General features: G+C 34.1%; 1 protein-coding gene across 4 annotated transcripts in view; it reads left to right on the forward strand.

The window, feature by feature from the left end:
* Window positions 1-19,229, forward strand: part of Rbbp8 (retinoblastoma binding protein 8) — an 86,016-nt gene that overhangs the window by 31,021 nt on the left and 35,766 nt on the right. For all 4 annotated transcript variants that reach the window (XM_005372693.2, XM_013503320.1, XM_005372692.2 and 1 more), the window contains exons 3-6: window positions 5,140-5,182; window positions 10,524-10,619; window positions 15,568-15,680; window positions 17,961-18,027. In XM_005372693.2, coding sequence (XP_005372750.1) covers window positions 5,140-5,182; window positions 10,524-10,619; window positions 15,568-15,680; window positions 17,961-18,027 — 319 coding nt within the window. The remainder of the gene's footprint in view (window positions 1-5,139; window positions 5,183-10,523; window positions 10,620-15,567; window positions 15,681-17,960; window positions 18,028-19,229) is intronic.

A 19,229-nucleotide genomic window follows, 5' to 3' on the forward strand; every position in this document is an offset into this window, starting at 1 on the left:
GTCCAGCCCACACTCGGTCCCAGGAGCCCTGCCGCTCCCGGAGAACTCACTGCCTGGGCGCAAGGTGCGGGGCAATATTTAGTTTTTAAAAGAGATAAAATACTGAACTGATTCTTCTTCACCATTAGAATCTTTACTCGTAATAGTAAAAAGGAGAAATGTTATGAATGGTAGTACTGGCGATAATAATGAGGTCTACACTTAAGAACTTACATCTGAATTCCCTACTATATGTAGCATTTGGGGGAGATTTTACCTCATTTGACCGAAACATAATAAAATGATAGTAAAATATGCCATATGCGGTGCAATATGTGCACTGATTGCAATGCGATAAAGTATCCATGTTCCTTTTTTTCTTTTTAAGACAGGATCTCACTATGCAGCTCAGGCTGGCCTTGAGCTCACTTTGTAGCCCAGGCTGGTCTCACCTCACAACGATCCTCCTGTCTCAGCCTCTTGAGTACTGAGATTACAGGCGTGTGCCACCACGCCCAGCTAGATCCCTGTTTTTTGTAAAGGTAGGAAAGAGTAAACAAAGTTTCCCAGGTTCTGTTGAGAACAGGAGGATGGAAACCAAATCATTTTTTGGGCAAAATGCTGGAGACATTTGCATTTTATTTTATAATAAATCCCATTCTGCAAGATTTTAAAAGGCAAAAAAAATTATATTCAACATATTTAAGACTTCTAAAAAAATTCTGGTGCTGGGCATGATGGCACATGCCTGTAATCCCAATACTCGGGAGGCTGAGACAGGAGGATCGTTGTGAGGTGAGACCAGCCTGGGCTACAAAGTGAGCTCAAGGCCAGCCTGAACTACATAGCAAGACCCTCTCTCAAAAAAACAAAATTTAAAGTGCTGGAGACATTTGCGACCATTTTTTTTGTCTTCTTTATTTTTAGGATAATTGTATCTTTTCATGATTGTTCATTCTTAAATTCATCTTAATGACACATACTGGTATTATCAGAATTAACACAAGTTATTACTAATATATACAGTCTTTCATTCTTTCTTTTGTTTTTGTTTTTGTCTTTTTGAGACAGGGTTTCACTTTGTAGCCCAGCCTGGCCTTGAACTCGTAGTGATCCTCCTGCCTCAGCCTCCCAAGTGCTGGGATTATAGGCATGTGCCACCACGCCTGACTTATAGTCTTTCTATTTGAATTGAGAATTCTTTAAATTTTAAGTCTTACATATATGAATATAATTTATTTTTAAAAATCTTGCAGAATGGGATTTATTATAAAAGCACAGATAATGGAATTTAGAATATTGTTTAGAGCATCACAATTCTAGTAAGTGATTTCTTGTCCATACCACATTGCTGTTAGCATCTTAACTAACACAGCTTCTATATCTGGTAAATATGATAATACTTTCATAGTAAAATCTGCAGATTTGGGGGATAGGAGTGGAACCCCTTTGAAGAAATGAGAAAGTGTGTGGACTGTACCATGATAGTGTGTGTGTATGTGTGTGTGTGCTGCTGAGAATAGAACCCAAAGCCTTCCGTACATTAGGCAGATACCCTACCACTGAGCTGTATTCCCAGCCTGACAGGATAAATATTTCTTCATTCAGTTTTGGACTACTACATTTCTTTTCTCAAATGTTTCAATCAAAATTTTTAAACAAAAACAGTAAGGTTCACAAGTTAACAATGAAATTGTATGTAATTTTAGTCCATAATATCAGTATTCTGTTCATTTATAAAAATATTTAGTAATTCACACCTATTATTTTTTCATTTGCATGTACAACTGAAAATTTAATAAACTCCGCAGAAAGCATTTTACCCATTTTGAGGTAAATATTAAGCAAAGTAGGCACACCTTAACATACTGTTCCCTACCCCCAGGGTGCTGGGGATTGAGGCCAGGATCTCACATGTACTAGGAAAGTGGTCCACCATTGAGCCTTATCTCAAACTCATGCACACTTTAAATATGCTGATTTCATACAGAGAAGAGTTACTTTGGAATTGAAATAATTTTTTAGGCGTTGGTAAAGGTTAGACTACTTCAACTGTGCTAAAGCCGCTGTTTGTCAAGAAAGGTGATATTGAGCCCCAGCTGGTGGTACATGTCTATAATATTAACACTCTGGGAGGCTGAGGCAGGAGGATGGTGAGTCCAGTCTGATCAACTTAGCAACTTAGCAACAACCTGTTTCACAATCAAAGGGCTGAGTCTGTTGCTTAGGTGCAAAGGCCCTTGGTTCAACACATACATTAGTTTTATAGTTCAGAACCATGACTAACTTACTTTAAACTGACAGTTCTTGCATTTTGTCTGGTTAGTTCTGTGATGTGACATGATGATTTCTGTTTATAACAAATTGAACTCTTTCCTCATTTCTGAATCCTCACTTAAACTTGCTTGGTGTATCACAACTACGTATATGAGCCCTTGATTTATTTTCTCCAGAATTCATATATGAGTAGGTATAGGCTTAATTGTAGTACAGTCCTTCGTCTTTTGTGTAGTACAGTCCTTCAGTAAAGGACTTTACTAATTGTAGTACAGTCCTTCGTCTTTTGTCTTTCCTCAATAGCTGCCTTAAATTATGAGTGTTACAATCCCAGATACTTCGTTGAGCAGGCTACCTGTTCATACAGGAGTGCATTGTTGTATAGCCTCATTCCTTCCGATGGGTGTGGAGCAGGATTAAAGCACACTTTATAGGGGTTCTAATTGTAGATGCCTAATTGACTTGATGAATAGCAAATGTTAAAATTTAAACACACACACATGCACTCACACACATAAACCTGTTTCAGGGCTGATCTACATGACAGAACAATTGCCTCACAGGTGTTGAATACTTATAAGATAAAAGAGGAGTCTTTCCCTATTTCCCAAGAATTTTCTTTTGAAGTTTATTTGGATTTTCAGTCTCATTGTTTCTTTTCTTAAAATGGTTCATGGCAAGAATCCATTTTATCTTTGGCTACACTTTTCACTTATAAAAGCAGACTTGAGTTTTAGAAGTCAGCCAAAACTAAGAACAAGAATTATCTGTCAACGGGTTTATTTCCCCACATTTTGGGAAAGGAAAAAGAGAAAAACTGCTGACTCTGGTCTTTAGCCTAGTAGGTTCACAGATTCTTCTTTTTTGATATAGGGTCTCACCAAGTTTCTTAGCTCCCCAGATTGGTCTCAAACTTGTAATCCTCCTGCCTCAGCCTCCAACAAATTCTTCCTTTCTTAATTTTACAGGAATGATTTTATGCTTCACTGAGTACTTTCAAAGTCTCATGAATTTATTATCACTACCTAAAAAAGAAGGAAATGTCTCAGACTAGGAATTTGGCAGATAAAAAAGATTTTTAAAACTCACCTTAGGTTTCACTCTTAACATTTTTAAAAGATCAGTTTTCTGTTTGTTGTTGCCTATTATATTTTAACTGTTTTCAAATCTCTCACAAATTACACTTTTATTTACTTAAATTTTAGGGTAAAGATTTGGGAGTAAAATGTGTCATATCAGTTGGACATTTCGTAGAGGTGAAATTCAAGGGAAAAGGCAAAAAGTGTAATGCTTAAAAATTGCTCCAGGGCCTTTATTTTTCTATAGTGTCGGGATTTCCTGGCATTAAATTATTACTCCTTGGGCAGTATGAAGAGATGACCTCTTCATTATCTGTGTAATCGTGAGGAAATATAGAAGTTTGTGTTTTTAAATTCTGGTCTAAATTATGTTGTCCAAAAGATGATACTAAATTAAACAGATAATATGAAAATCCTGTTGTTGGAAATAATAAATATATTAATATTTATAAACATCGTATGAAAAGATTTTCTAAATGTATAACTCCCTAGATCCATAAACTATTAAAGGCAAATAGTAAATAATCTGAATTTTCAGAAATTATTCAGCTAATAATTACTTGTTGGGGACTAACTCTTCCCAAATAAAAGAAATTCTTGAGTAGATGTAGAAATTTACGTTTTTATAAGCAACTTATTTTAATAAGTTGTTAAAATATTCATAGTCAGGGAAATTGTTGAATGGTAAAAGCACCGGTTTAAGAATTAAAAAATAAAACACTGCATGTTTTTCTTCCTTTATCTTAATCATGTTGCAGAAAATAAGGAGCAGAGAAATGTATTTATTGATTAGAACAACACCCAGCTTTTGATGTGATTCTTTCTAGTTTGTTCGTGTATATGTGTTGAAGAAGTTTTAATCAGATTGTCCAGATTGTATAATACATTTATATTTCCAACTGTTTGCTGATGCTCAATAGACAACATGACATATTACTAAAAACATTTTTTGACATATTGATAAATTGCATTGCAAAGAATTGTCCAATTTCTAATATGTCCAGTATAGAAGTATAGCTTTACAATACTTTTATGAAGATTGGTTATTATCATTTCTACAGTTCCTAAGTGATTGTTTCGATTTGCACTTAAATTTAGTTGCTAATTAAAATGCGTATATTTTAGTGTTTATTTATTGGCTGTTTTTCTTCTTTTGTTCCTATGAAAATTAGAAATGTTACTCTACTTCCTCCATCCCTTTGCAGTTTCAGTGCCCTTAGGCTGCTTTTTTCTCAGTAACTACTTAAGTCCCAAAAGCAGTGGTCATCTTCCTTGTTTTGTGTCAGGCTTAATTAAAATTTAAAAAGTAACAAATACCTTGAGATAAAAATGTTACTGCCCTTTATTAAGTTCTTTTCTGTAAGCAGTTTTGCTTCTAATCCAGGACTTCTTGCTGCAATCTAGTTTAATCCTAAAAGATTGGAGCTTACATAAGCACTATTGCTGTTAGCATTTGTAGGTTGTGTCAGAACATAGGCCTTCATTTATGGTGAACTTCTAATTATATGTTTGCCCTTGCTGTTAAGAAAGGAAATAACTCACTTTAGGTGGGGAAATTTTCATTCTTCTTGTCTGTCATATGTAGACTAAAAGCAGTAATGTTGCTTGTATACTTTTGTGACTTCAGAATTACAGTAAGGGGAATACACTCTCGGTTCACTGAGACCTGGTTCATTATTCAGAGGCCAGACTGAAGTGACTTAATAGTGTAGCATTTAACTCATAAAGGAAGTTAGATAACTGCCTCAGAAATAATAAAATGTACAAATAAAACATTCTGGGTGTTTTTCTTTTTACCTTTCAGGTTTACAAGTAAAAGTAACCAAACTGAAAAAGGAACGCATTTTGTAAGTATCAGTACAGTGTGTAGCACTGATGCAGTATTTATAAAACAGTTGGTATTATTATCCTGTTTGATCTCAGTATCTTACTTGAAAATAAATTAGCTTTATTTAAGCCTCTTATTTAAAAAGAAATTAGCCTACAGTGATTTTTTTATAGCTATAAAGTAAAAAGAGCAACTTTATGGTTGTAAGTATAGCCTTAGCTAACATATGCATATATAAATTTAAAATTTTTTTTCACAGAGTACTTGTTGAGATGAAAATTGATTTGATTTGTCAATAGCATTCTTTTTTTAGCTGTATTAATACCTGCAATTCAGAGCACTGCAGGATTGCGAGCAGAATGATTCTGGGCTTTCTAAACTCATATAAGAAATGGAAACTAACCAGATATCCTGAGATCCCTTTTTAGTAGTTTAGAATTGTCAGAGGACCCCTGGATTGTTTTGGCTGTTAAGTCCTGAATTAGCGGATTTTCTAAGTTAGGAGCAGATTTATTCATGGTTCTTTAGCAGCACTATGTTTAGGAATGTGAAACAGATGGCATACTGGAATATCAGTACGTATAAAATGACTTTACGTTGGCTTTATATTATATACCTTTAGGGCTCCCTTACTTCGTGTTCTTAACACTTACGAGGTTGTAACTGAAAGCTAGTGTTACTAACGATCAGCGCATATCCAGTTATTTCCTGTAATATAGTATGAATGCAAAGTGGGATTGTTTTCTTCACACCTTAGTCATGTGTGTAAGTGGGCATAGATTCAGAAATATACAATTATAAAATTTAAAAAGCTGTGTTTAAAAAATTTCTTCTTAATTAGTAAAAATTCTTACTAACATTGGAATGTTTTACGTTGTTGAAAGTGTACATTTTCCTACATGTTTCTACTTAAAGATGTCATTTTAGATCTCCTTAATCATACCATAACCCATTTCTTAGTTCTCACAATGGAGAGGTGTTTCTTTACTTACAAAGGAAATTAAAAGGCTTTCCTGAATAGTAAATTTAGGATGCATATCTTACTAGGTCAATATTTTTTACCACAAAAACAAGCAGAAGTGACTTTTACTTGAAGAAAATTATATCCTCTCACATAGTAGGTCTCAAAAAGAGACATTCTTGCACGGCTTAACCAGTGATTCAAAATCATTAGAATCTTGGATAATTTATTTCTTCTTTCCCATTGATAATGTTGGTCTTTCCCTCTAAATCTTGACAAAATGGCAAGGGTTATGACCAGTGATCATGGTCATTCTGATTACTACTTGATAAACATCCGTATATCCCTTTTATTAATTACAGACATTTGCCAGAGCAGACCTCCTCTAACTTACGGACTATAATTGTGTAATCATTCCTAAATAGTAACTGAAAGGAACTGAATTAGTATGCTTGGTTCAAACTAATAGATTTTGACACTATCTTATATGTATGCCAGGATGAAACAGATAAGTAAATATATTACTACTAATGAGTGCTAGAATTCCTGTCAGGAGAATGGAGTTAACACAACAGTAGGGAAGGTATAAATAAACCCTGTCTTGCTTGGTAGGAACTGGAGTTATCAGTGTGCACTCATGGTTTTTAATATATAGATACAGGTATTTGTTAATGTACCTGAGGACACACATGTATATCCTAGGCTTAACCCATTGAGAGGGACTAGAAGCAGTGACACCCTAGTAGTAGTGAGCACACCTTAACCTCAGATCTTGATTTCTACACAGTATTCTCCAGCGAAAAAAATGATGTTCTTTGGAAAACTAACTAATTCTGTGGCGGATTGGAGCACACAGGATGAACTGGAACATCTTAGGTGCCAGAAAATAAGCTCATGTTCAAAAAAGGCAGCCCTTGAAAATACATAGAGGACAACTGGAAAAAAAATTCCCAATGGCAGAATCTATACTTCCCATAAAATAAAGGGGCAGCTCTTCCACTTATTAACAGTATATAGAATGATACAGAAAATCACCATTTGACAAACACGGTAGCAATAATTATTGAAGACAGATCATGGAAGCTGAGCATGGTGGCACACGCCTAAAATCCTAGCACTTGGGATGCTGAGGCAGGAAGGTTGCCGTGAGTTTGAAGCCAGCATGAGCTACATAGTGAGTTCAAGGCCAACTTGAGCTACTAATGAAACCCTGTCTCAAAAAAAAAAGAATCACCATGGAGGCTAAAAAAGAAGCAGATGACAGTATGGTGAGAAACAGTACTCTGTAAGATCCTTATTAATTACCAAGCGAAAACTTGTAACATTACAGCTGAGAAGCCTGGCTGGCTCCTCCTCAGTGAGATGTTCGACATCAACTTCACTAGGAATGAGAGAAATCCATCCCATGTACCTCCTGAAGTAGTGCAATAAGAAGGGCACATCATTTCTGTTGTATTCTTACCAAAAATACATAACCTGAATTTTCTAGTGGAGAAACAGCAGAAAAACCCAAACTGAAAGGTAGTCAACAAAATAACTGGCCTGAACTTTTCAAAGTTGTCAGGGTTGTGAAAAGCAGAGAAGGATGGAGAAACGGTGCTAATTGGCAAAAGTGTGATAATGAAATGCAGTGTACAATCCTAGACCACAAAAATGATATTAGAGTGACAGTTGGTGAAATTTTGATGAGGTCTATAGATTAGACAGTACTGTTATTATCAGTGTTAACTCCTTGATTTTAATAATTGAACTATGACTGTGCAAGATGTAAACATTTTGAAGCCAGGCATGGTGGCACACACCTGTAATCCCAGCACTCGGGAGGCTGAGGCAGGAGGATCGTTGCAAGTTTGAGGCCATCCTGGGCTACAAAGTGAGCACAAGGCCTGACTGAACTGCATAGCGAGACCCTGTCTCAAAAAAGAAAAAGACATTTTTGAGAAGCTGAGTGATTGGTATATAGGTACTCTGTAACTTACAGGTCTGAAATTATTTCCAGAGTGAAAAGATAAGATCAGCCTCTCTCCAAGAAGCTACTAGATATTGGAGAAAATACAAATTAATTTTAACAAGGCATAAAAAGGAAAAATGACCGTTGAATAGGACAAAAATGTCACTACAGTTTTTCTAGCCCTTCTTCTATGGCTCCAAATGTAGTAGCTAGTGCAGCTCCGAAGCATGATCTCCTCATGTTGTGCAAATTTTCTTTTGTTTCCATGGGAAAGAGAGGTTTTTCATAAACTTTCCAGCCTGTTAAGGTACTTTATTTAATATTGATATTGAATTATGTATGTCAGAATTATCTGCATAGTTACAGAAAAAATCTCTGTATAAACCTCATGATTAAAAATTATTCCAAAATTAAATATAATGAAATTATATCTGTTGGATGAGCCAAAATAGTATCATTTTAATAATCAGAAGTAGACTTTCTCATCTTCTACCCATTTGAAATAAAACAGTGGAAATATCTTTGTGTTTTATTTAGGAATGAATGGGCTTTTCTTCAGGGGTGAAAAATACTTCTTGGAATGGTTTCCAATTTTAAATTATGAAATATGCTTACTCTGTTGTTCTCTTTTTTTGTGGGCCAGTTAATGATGGTTTTTTGTCAGTACTATTAATCAGGAAAAGTACTGTCACTTAATTTGGTGATTTAGTTACATACCAATGAAATAGCTAAATTATTGCATGTTGGAGTTGCTCTGCAAGTCTCCCCTTGTATGCCTAACAGTGCCATGTAGGAGTTCTTGTTCCTTTTGAGCTTTTTCTAATACCACAAGTTTAATGTTTCAGAGTAAATTAATGGGCAGTGAACTTTTTATATTGTACCTTGGGTGAGTGTTGAAATGAATGATCTTGTAAATGCTGGATTAACAACTATTATGAGAATGGCATCCTTCAGAGTCAAAACGTTGGCCGCTTTGAAGAAGCAGTATTAAGGCTAGAAATCATTGTATGCTATTTGATTATTTTAAGCTATAGTCACTAGATGTTTTTGAAGGAGATTAGTTTTATTAAAATGGGTCCTTCATGTAGGCCTAATAATTTTATTTTCTAAAATACTGTCATTTTCAATGATAGCTTTATTGCACTTAGCTTGAGTCAGAATGATTTCCCTGGAGATTGACTAGCTATACATAAAAATGATCTAGATGTGTTCATTATAAATGCACTTCTTTTTTTTTTTGGTTTTTCTCCGGTACCGGGAACTGAACTCACGACCTTGTGCTTGCCAGGCAGGCGCTTTGCCGCTGAACTAAATCCCCAGCCCCATAAATGCACTTCTTACGGTAGACTTTCTACACAGAATATATTACTCTAACTTGTAACCAAACAGCCACATAAAATGGTTTTTTAACTTTATAAATGAAGGGTTGAATATTACTTTCTCTAAAATCACCTGTAACATTTCTGAAAATTAAATAATGGAACCAACTGGTTATTCAGTAGCTGATCATAATGCTTTACTACACTGTAGTTTGTCTTTTTAGCTACCTTCTAATGTATATTGTAATTAATCTGTCCCTGTGTACTTTAGGTAGATTGGGGTTACACATTTTAGAAGCACAAATGAGTAGGTAAATCCCTTAGTAATTAGAATTAAAAGTATGTTTTATTATACCTTCTCTAGAGTAAGTTAGGTTTTTGCTAGTGGAACTAGGAACTAGGGTTTACCTTTCTTATGTGCATTACTTATGAACTGAAATGATTATCTTAATGATCAATTAGTGAATCTGATGATGTTGCTTACTAGCTATCACTTTTTTTAAAAGTGGCTTTATTTTTAATGAGGTACTAATGACACCTGCCATATTCATCCATTTAGCGTTTTAACACTAAGAAAATTACCTTTCTAGCTGCTGAGAAATGAATTAGTCATCTACAAGTAAATCTTTATTTTCTTTTTAAAGTATTTTTTAATTAAGGGTTTAAATACAAAAAAAAATCCTGCAATTGTGCAGGACTTTTCATAATTTTGATTTCTTATCAGAAATAGAAAAATCTCCAGAATTGGAACAGAGATAATGTAAGTAGAGAGACTTGTTTATATTAACAAATGCCCACAAAATAATCAAAAGCAGTTAGTGTATTCTGATAGCCATTTTGACAAAGTTGTCAGTGGTCAAATCAGTCTCCACTCCTTCCTCTGTGTTCCAGCATTGGTTAATGAATGGTACTTAGGAAAACATTATGCTAGCACATAAAAATACTGCAGAAAAAATTCTAGTGTGATTTAAACTCTGATTAACAAAATAGTCAGACCTCACCTTTTAAGTTGTTTCGATACAGAAAGTTCATAATGTATGTAAGTAGTAAGACCAAACTTTAGAGTTGTAATAACAAATTTTTTATAGCATATTTTCCCCCGAAAAGACATTTATTTCTTGACTTGCAGAGATGCACAAAGACTGGAAGAATTCTTCACCAAAAATCAACAGCTGAGAGAACAACAGAAACTTCTTCATGAAACTATTAAAGTTTTAGAAGATCGGTGAGTCTTGTACTTGAGCAAGAGGGGATTTTACACCCTAATAGAAAGTACAGTACATTGGTTTTAATTTGTAATCAGTTGGATTGAAAGTGATTAACATTTTCCATGCTGTGAATTCAAGAGATGAACATAATGTCACTTCTTTTAAACAACTTAAAATCTACAAAAGACAAGCAGTAAAACAATTAAAACAAAATATACTGTAACAATGGATATGGGTTACTATGTAAACACAAAGCAATTTAACCTAGTCTCAGAAGTTATAGAAGGTCTTCTGAAGAATATTATGTTAAAATTCACATCTGTACCTAAGAAAAGTAAGATAAAAGAGGACACCTGGGACACAATTTATAAAATTAAGCCAAAAGACACACAAGACATCATGAAACAAGAGAAGTGTGGGTTAGTAGAGGTGTCAGATTTAATCTAATTATCAGCGTCAACCCGTGATGCTGGGTTGATTCTCAATTCTTTGCCAGTTCAGTTTCCTTACATGAAAAATTATTCTATCACCTACCTTATAGTGTTCATATGAAAATTAAGTGCAATAGGAAAATTAAGTAAGTAGGATGTCTTTTTGGGGTATAGCAAACAAATTGAACATACTTATTAATGTGGTAAATTTTAATACATAGCAAATATATTGAACATACTTATTAATGTGGTAAATTTTAATACATACATTTAAAATTAAACCAGGATCACCAAGCAGTCAAGAGTTGATCTCTTTCACAGATACTATTAAAAGTGACAATTGACAAGAAAAACTAGAAGTAATAAATAAGCTAAAGACTGTTGCTTCACTTTATACTTCTAACCATAGTCATTTTAAATCTCCCTCTGCTATAATTGAAGTTATTATTTTAGTTCTTCTGCTTCACCTTTTAACCTTAATACATTATTTAGATTGTCATTTTATCTGCTTTTTAGTTTTTTTTTGATCAGTGTATGTTTGTGATACATGATAATTACCTTCATCTTGGAAAATAGTACACACCCATATCCCATCTTAATCCTTTTTACTTTCCTTTCCCCTCCCACCATCACAGCTCCCTCCATCTCCAGGTCTGCGTTTTAGATCCCTTCCACCTGAAACACTTCGTTGCCTTCCTGCTGCATCACAGGAAGATGTTGGTGTTTTGCCTGCCCTAATCCTTCTCTGCGCTGCTCTTCTCTCTTTCTGCTCTCTCCCTTCGCAGTAGAGCCCGGACAAGAGAAATGTTGTCCAGGCTCACACTTACATTCTTTTGTCAGATTTCAGTCTTCTGTATTTGGTTTATATAAGTTGATTATGGAACTTAGGAAATAGTAAACTTATTTGATTATTTATTGGCTATGTAACTATTCACTGCAGAGCTTGGGTTGTGTCTCCTTCTCTACCTGTCTGATGTCATGAACTCTGGCCACACAAAGGCTGTTTCTAATTGCCAGATCAAAGTTTTTTTCCTCCTGTATCCCCAGTCAGCTGCACCAGATCAGATCATAATTATATTATGACAGTGACTTATTTGTAAATTTTTTTCCCAAGTCCTTAGAGACCTGTGCTAGGCAGTTTTCTTGAATTCCTTCATTGTTTCTTTCCCAACTCTTGTTCTGGAACTCTTTTGCTAGTATGGTGAGCCTTCTTGAATAATGCCCTGCTTCTCCTTTGTCTGCACTTTCACACTGCCTCTTGGGGAGATGTTACCGACTTCATTTTCTTTCTGTGTACAATTTTTTGTTTTTCCTGTTAATGTTTTTAATTTCTAAAATCCTTCTCAGAATATTTCATTTTATACAATTCATGTTCCTAATTTATAGTTTTGATTCTCTTATTCTCTAGAGTATTCTTTATAGTTAGGTAGGGGTGGAGATAGTTTATTTTTCCCCCTTCTCGTACAGCTTTTCTTCCTAATTCTTTTGTCTTTCGTAATGTTTTATTTGTTTTGGTCTTTCACTTTGTAAACCCTCTCAGATGTTTGTTGATATTTATCTGTTTATATGAAAGAGAGAGATAAAAATTTGAGGCTCTGAGTAGATGGGTGGAGTTGTAAACTTCAAGCTGGTCTGTTTGATGATACTCTTGTGTTGTATCTTTATATCTGTCTCTTAGGCTGGTCACATTTACCAGAGAATATGTCTGTCCTTCCTACTATGTATAATAGGGCAGGCTAACAGTGTTTCAGGAGTCAAGGTGATGACAGAGGCCTAGGCTAGGTCTGAGAATTTGGCTTCATATGCATTCATTACTCTACTCCTGCCCTTGCCTGTAGCTTGTGTTTCCCAGACCAGCCACTTACACTCTAGCCTGCGCCTTATCATCAGGATGCTGAAGAGGTAATCAGTCTCCCAGCTGCTCAGAATATATGTTGCTGTGGTAATTTCTTAAAATATGCTTTAAATGAGTGCCTCTTGGTACCAGCCCTTTTGTAAATTTTATTTTCAGACAGGATCTTGGTAGATTGCCCAGACTGACTGCCAACTTGGGATCCTCCTGCCTCAAGCTCCTGAGTATTTGAGATTGTAGGCATTTGACACCACGCACAACTTCTAATTTTTTGTTTTTTACATCCATATCAGTATTGTTAGGAATTTTACATTTTTTTTTATTTTAAAGAAAATAGTACAGGCCAGGGATATAGCTCAGTGGTACAGCACTTGCCTGGCAAGTGCAAGGTCCTGAGTTCGATTCCTGGAACTGAAAAAATAAAAAATAAAGAAAATAGTACCAAAAAAAGAACAATAGCAAAATACAGACAACACAAAGCAAAGATATTAAAAAATGATACAGGGTTTCAAACCAAATGATAGAGATTAACAGTGGTTGTTATATTACATATTATCTTCAACAAAGTTGCTCAGATTACCAGATGTAAGAATAGAAGATTGATCAAACCATTAAAGGGAATAAGAAGCTAATAATTTAAAAGAACATTAGAGACAATACATAGTGTCACTAGGCAGGATTGTAGGAATTCACCAATGGATATTATACTGCAAATTGTTGTCGTCACATAAGTTGCTCAGATTACCAGATACAAGCATGAAAAATTGGTCAAAATATTTAAAAAAAAAAAAACAAAACAACTTAATCATTAACTGTTCCCCTCAACAAACCATCAGACTCCAACAATAGTTATGCCACCGATCCATATATATACACACACATATATATATATATATATATAAATGCCTTAGTACTTCCTTTTTCTTCTTTCCCTCGTCCCAGTTGTTCCTTCCTTTGAGCAATTTCTTTCCCTTTCTTATTATCTATTGTACATTTTGGGTACTTACTCTTGGTATTTACTCTTCCATGTTCTTACACCAGGGAGACAATATGATGTTTACACATGTGGGTCCAATTTATTTCATTTATGAGTATGGTCTCTAGCTGCATCCATTTACCTATAAAAAACCTCGAGTTTATCTTTTTTATAGCTGAGTAATACTCCATTGTATAGAAATACCACATCTTTTTTATCCATTCCTCAGTTGATGTCCATTTGGGTTGTTTCCAAGATTTAGCTATGACAAATTGTGCCACTATAAACATGGGTGCACATATATCGCTGTGGTATGCCATTTTTAATTCTTCTGGAAATATACCCAGAAGGGGAATAGCTGGGTTAAGTGGGACTTCTAATCCTAGTTTTGTGAGGAATCTCCAAACTGATTTCCACAGTGGTTTCGCCAATTGGCACTTCCACCAGCACTGGAGAAGGGTTCCTTTTTCCCCACAGCCTCTCCAGCATTTGTCATTAGTTGATTTCTTAGTGATAGCCATTCTTTGTGGGGTGAGGTAGAATCTCAGTGTTGTTTTAATTTGCATTTCTCAAATGACTAATACATTTATATAAAAGGTCTGTGCTTTTTGCTTTAGTAGTTTCATATTCTCTTAAAATTTATGGCATATACTACCATGGTGTGATTTCCATAAACACTCAAATGTTTAATATCTATTGATGTTCAGTTGAAGTTGTTTTAAGATATATTTTCTGCATTCCCATCGTGAGATTCATGTCTTCTTTTTAACCATATTTACCTGAAATTGGAGAAATTTTTAAAAAGATGGGAAAACATTAAGAAAATATACTGTCACTTACAAAATAACTGTTAACATTTTAGAATATACCTTTCTTATCCCTGCATCCTTGCAACACCTGTGTAGTACACATAATTTCCTCTTTAGTACTCACAAATAGTCAAAAGTCTTTTATATTCGTCTTTGATATAATAATATGTTGTGGGTTTTTGGTAATATTGGTTGCTTTGAATGCTGAAAGGAAAATCTGAGGTGACTGTTTTCTTTTGTATTCCTTGACTTGTAATATTTTTCAGAAAATAACTGTTGAACACTCACTATGTGTATATAGTATACTCCACAAAGCAGATGCAAATTGCTTAAGACATAATTTGGCCCTTAGTGCTCAAGAGGCTTCATATTTTGACTATAATAAATAAAAACAAGGTTAGTTTCTTCAATAAAAAACTTCCTTTGGACAGAGTTTAATTGGCAGTTTTTTTAGAATTGCAGCTTATAGAAAATGCTACTGTTCCATGATTTCAGTATAGGTAAGAATATATTAAGGGTTTAACACATTATTAAACTAGTTGATTTCCGCTATATTTGCCAAATCAACTCATTAGCTCTTCATAAAGTATAAAAATCTTGAAATGTACATACAGTAGAATTGTCTCTAATTTAGAAATTCAAATTTTAAAATGCTCAGAAATCCCAAATTTTTTCATTATTGTATCAGCACTCCAAAAATTTCAAATTTATGGGCATTTCATATTTTAAATTTTTGTATTGGTGCTCTGCATCTGCTAATAGCTATATAAATATTCCAAACAGTAAGACATTCAAAAATCTGAAACACCTGTGGAGGAAGGATTTCAAATAGGGGAGAGTCAGCCTGTAAGAAGTTAGGTTTTTGTAGATGAAAAATGTTTTGTTTTCGTTTCATAGGTTACGAGCAGGATTATGTGATCGCTGTGCCGTAACTGAAGAACATATGCGGAAAAAGCAGCAAGAGTTTGAAAACATCCGACAGCAGAATCTAAAGCTTATTACAGAGCTGAGTGAGTTTACTTTCTTTATTTAATATTTAAAGTAAAATGTACTGTTGTGACAACCTATTAGAAAATTGATTGTAATTAAATTGTTTAGATTTTTTTTATTTAGGTAAAAGTTCATATATCTCTTCTCCCTTTTTTAGACTTAATCTCATGCTTATTTTAGTAAGAAATAAATTGCAAAAAGGTTGTATAAATACTGTTTACAGTATTTATATTTTATCTAAGACAAGAAGTAAATCCTAAACATGTCTGTGTTTGCTTCTTTAATTTTATCTTTATTTTATGTAATTTGTATAATAAAGCTAAATACAAAGCCACTGGTTTAATGTTTTACAAAGGTGTGTATATTTTTGGTTTTCATGACATATAGTACTGAGTATACTGTTTTCAGCTTTTTCTTCATACCCACTCAGTGTAGGATTTTCTTAAATTAGCCTTCTACTCTTATTTTCTCTCCTAATATCCCTAATCTCCCAAGACAACATTCTTGTCTATTTATGTCTCCTAGTGACTATTACTTGGATTCCCCATAAGTAACTCAGAATTAGCATATCTACACCTAATCATCTTCTTTTCCCAACCAGTTCTGTCTTTGTACTTTTTTTTTATCAAGTAGATTACTATCCCGTGGTTACTCATGGAACAATATATAGATAAGTGCTTATTATTTTAAAAATATAAGAAAGAGTATAGTATTATTCTATTCCAAAATAAACTCCTGTTAACCGTCTGATTTGTATCTTTCCAAGTCCAGGTTTATTTTTCTGTCCCTCGTTTTACTGTCTTCCTCCTCTTCTCTTTTTAATGTTAATGGGATTCTGCTACACCTGGTGTTTTGTTTTGTTTTCTTGGTGGTGGTTTTTTGAGGCAGTGTCTCACTATGTATTTCAGGCTGGCCTCAAACTCATCGCCTCATCTAGCTATCTTCCCATTATTTATCTATGAAATATGTTACCTAGTAATCTTTAAAATAAAGTCCTGATTTCTTAGCCTGGTTTCCAAAGACTTATACCATTAATTACAACCAGTGGTTTTTTTCTTTATTCCACTAATCCTCTGATGCAGTAGTTTTATGCCCAACTCAGTTACCCTTCTGTGTTCTTCTTGAGTGCCCAAAGTACCTTTTTCACTTCAGAAATTCCTTGTTTTCTTTTCTTTCTTTTTTTTTCTTTCTAATGCCCTTGTCTCTTTCAGTTGTATAATAAATACTTACATGGGATCTTGACTTCCTTACTAGACTGTAGTTTCCTTTAGGTCACTTTATATCCCAGCATTTTTGGGTTTTTTTGGGGATCTTCCACAGAAGATAGGTGAGTGACCTTACTATTATAGATAGTCAAACAATTATTCACTCAATGTAAAAAAATTGTTTTAGATTTTTAAACGACTAGGTTAACAATTTTTTTATTTTATTTTAAAGCAAAAAAATTTCAAAACAAGGTAATAGGAGGGTAACAATGGTTAATACATTGTGTATTGTTATCTTTAAATTACTCAGCGTACAAGCTATCAGTATTTAATTGTCCAAACAATATTAGCACAAACCTTTCTTTTCATTGAACTGAGAGAAATTAGTAGTATAACTATCTTAACTCAGATTAACAAATTTTGAGTATAATTAACTTTCACTGGTAGAGGTTAACTGTTCTTACTGTGAGCTGATTTCTTCCATCTGTTCCTCCTTGTGAAGCACATACTTAGCGGTGATAACATAACTAAGCATTAATAAGTTTTATGAAGGTTCCAATTATAGTACAAATTTGAGTTTCTTTTTTATATATTAGAATAGATAGATTTCAGTGGAGGTCAGTTCAAACAGTTAGTACTTCAACAGATATATTTAAATTACTCATACCATGATTGTTCATGAAACAGTATAACTAAGGAAGGAAAAATTGATTATAAATGTGCTTATGTCATAAAAATTACACTAATACTCTGTTATATTATTGTTTTAAGATAAATGACTCACTAATTGGTATTTGAAATTAGAGGACTGAGTAATCAGATAGAACTCTTTCTTGTCCTCAGGGAGAATAGTAGACTACTCCCTAATGTGTATATATTGCCCATAAGCATTATGTAAAACTATCAGTGGCACAATATGAGATGCAGTAATCCCCACCTAGTAGCAAATTAGCTTTCTACAGTAGCATTAACCCTGAATAACATTTGGACTTAGAATTAGAAATTAAAATTTCTTCATAAATGTTGACATTATTTTAAAAACCTGACTATTAATATAATGATATTATATACATTCTTTTTTACATTATTTTTAAGTGAATGAAAAGAATACTCTTCAGGAAGAAAATAAAAAGCTTTCTGAACAACTGCAACAGAAAATTGAGTAAGTATTTTTCCTAAATTGGAACACAAAATATTTTCCTCCAGCTTTTCTTTCTTTGTTTTACTTAGCTATAAAAACTGAAAGTATCTTAAGAATTAAAGATTTCATTTAAAAAATTATAAAGTACTTTACAGTAAAAAGTACAAAGAATGCCAGGCACAGTTGTATCTATCCGTAGTGTGAGCTACTTAGCAGGCTGAGCCAGGAGTATCACAAGGTCCAACCCTGCCTGAGCAACTTAGCAAGATATTGTCTCAAAATTTAGAAATTAAAAAGACTGGGAATTAAAAAAAAAAAAGGCTGGGAATATAGCCCAGTGGCAAAGCATCCCTGGATTTGAGCCCTAGTACCACAAAAATAAATAGGTAAGTAGGGAGATAAGAAGAAAGGAAGGACGTAAAAGAAAAAAATCACTGTGTTTGTGTGTTCGAGGATATATATGAAGAATATGTGTGCATCTCTTCGGTTAGTGTTTGAGTAAACTAAGGAAATAGTATCTTCATTAAAGCCTTTTAATTTTTATGGAATTTATCATAAATAATATAGAAATTATCATAATAACTTATATTTCAAATAAATACTTCAGTTTTATTACTTCTGCTACTCTTTGTCCCAGAAGCTTCATAAAGCAAATTGAATGAGTTATACAGGCCTGCAGAACTTGCTCTTTCCTCTGTTCTTACCTCCTTTACCACATTGGTCTTTAAGAAGAAAAATATTTTATCCTGAATGCCAGTTACTCATATTATTTCTCACCCTCACTGCAATTTACAAATGGGGGACCAAAAGTTATAACTTACCTGTGATTCCACAGCTAGTAATAAGACCATCACTTAGATCCTGCTCTTTCTATTATGCAGTACTGTTACAGAAGTGACAGGAATACCCTTCTGAAAGGAATACCCTTCTGAAATAGTCTGACTGATTACAAGTAGAGATAGGGCTAGCTTCTTATTTATAAAGTATAGTTTTTAAATTTTTTTCTTTTTTTTTTTTGGAGATGAGATCTCACTATATTACCTAGAGAGACCTCATACTCCCTGTGTCAAATGATCCTCCTGGCCCAACCTCCCACGTAGCTGGCTATAGGCACACTGTAGTGCAGTGGCTATGTGTATGTGTGTGAGAGAGACAGACAGACAGGGAGGAGAGAGATAGGGAGCCCTAAGCTACATCCCTTGTCCCCTCCCCACCTTTTAAAT

Source organism: Chinchilla lanigera, unplaced genomic scaffold (genome assembly GCF_000276665.1).
Source record: "Chinchilla lanigera isolate Chin_1 unplaced genomic scaffold, ChiLan1.0 scaffold00001, whole genome shotgun sequence".
Classification (NCBI taxonomy): Eukaryota; Metazoa; Chordata; class Mammalia; order Rodentia; family Chinchillidae; genus Chinchilla; species Chinchilla lanigera.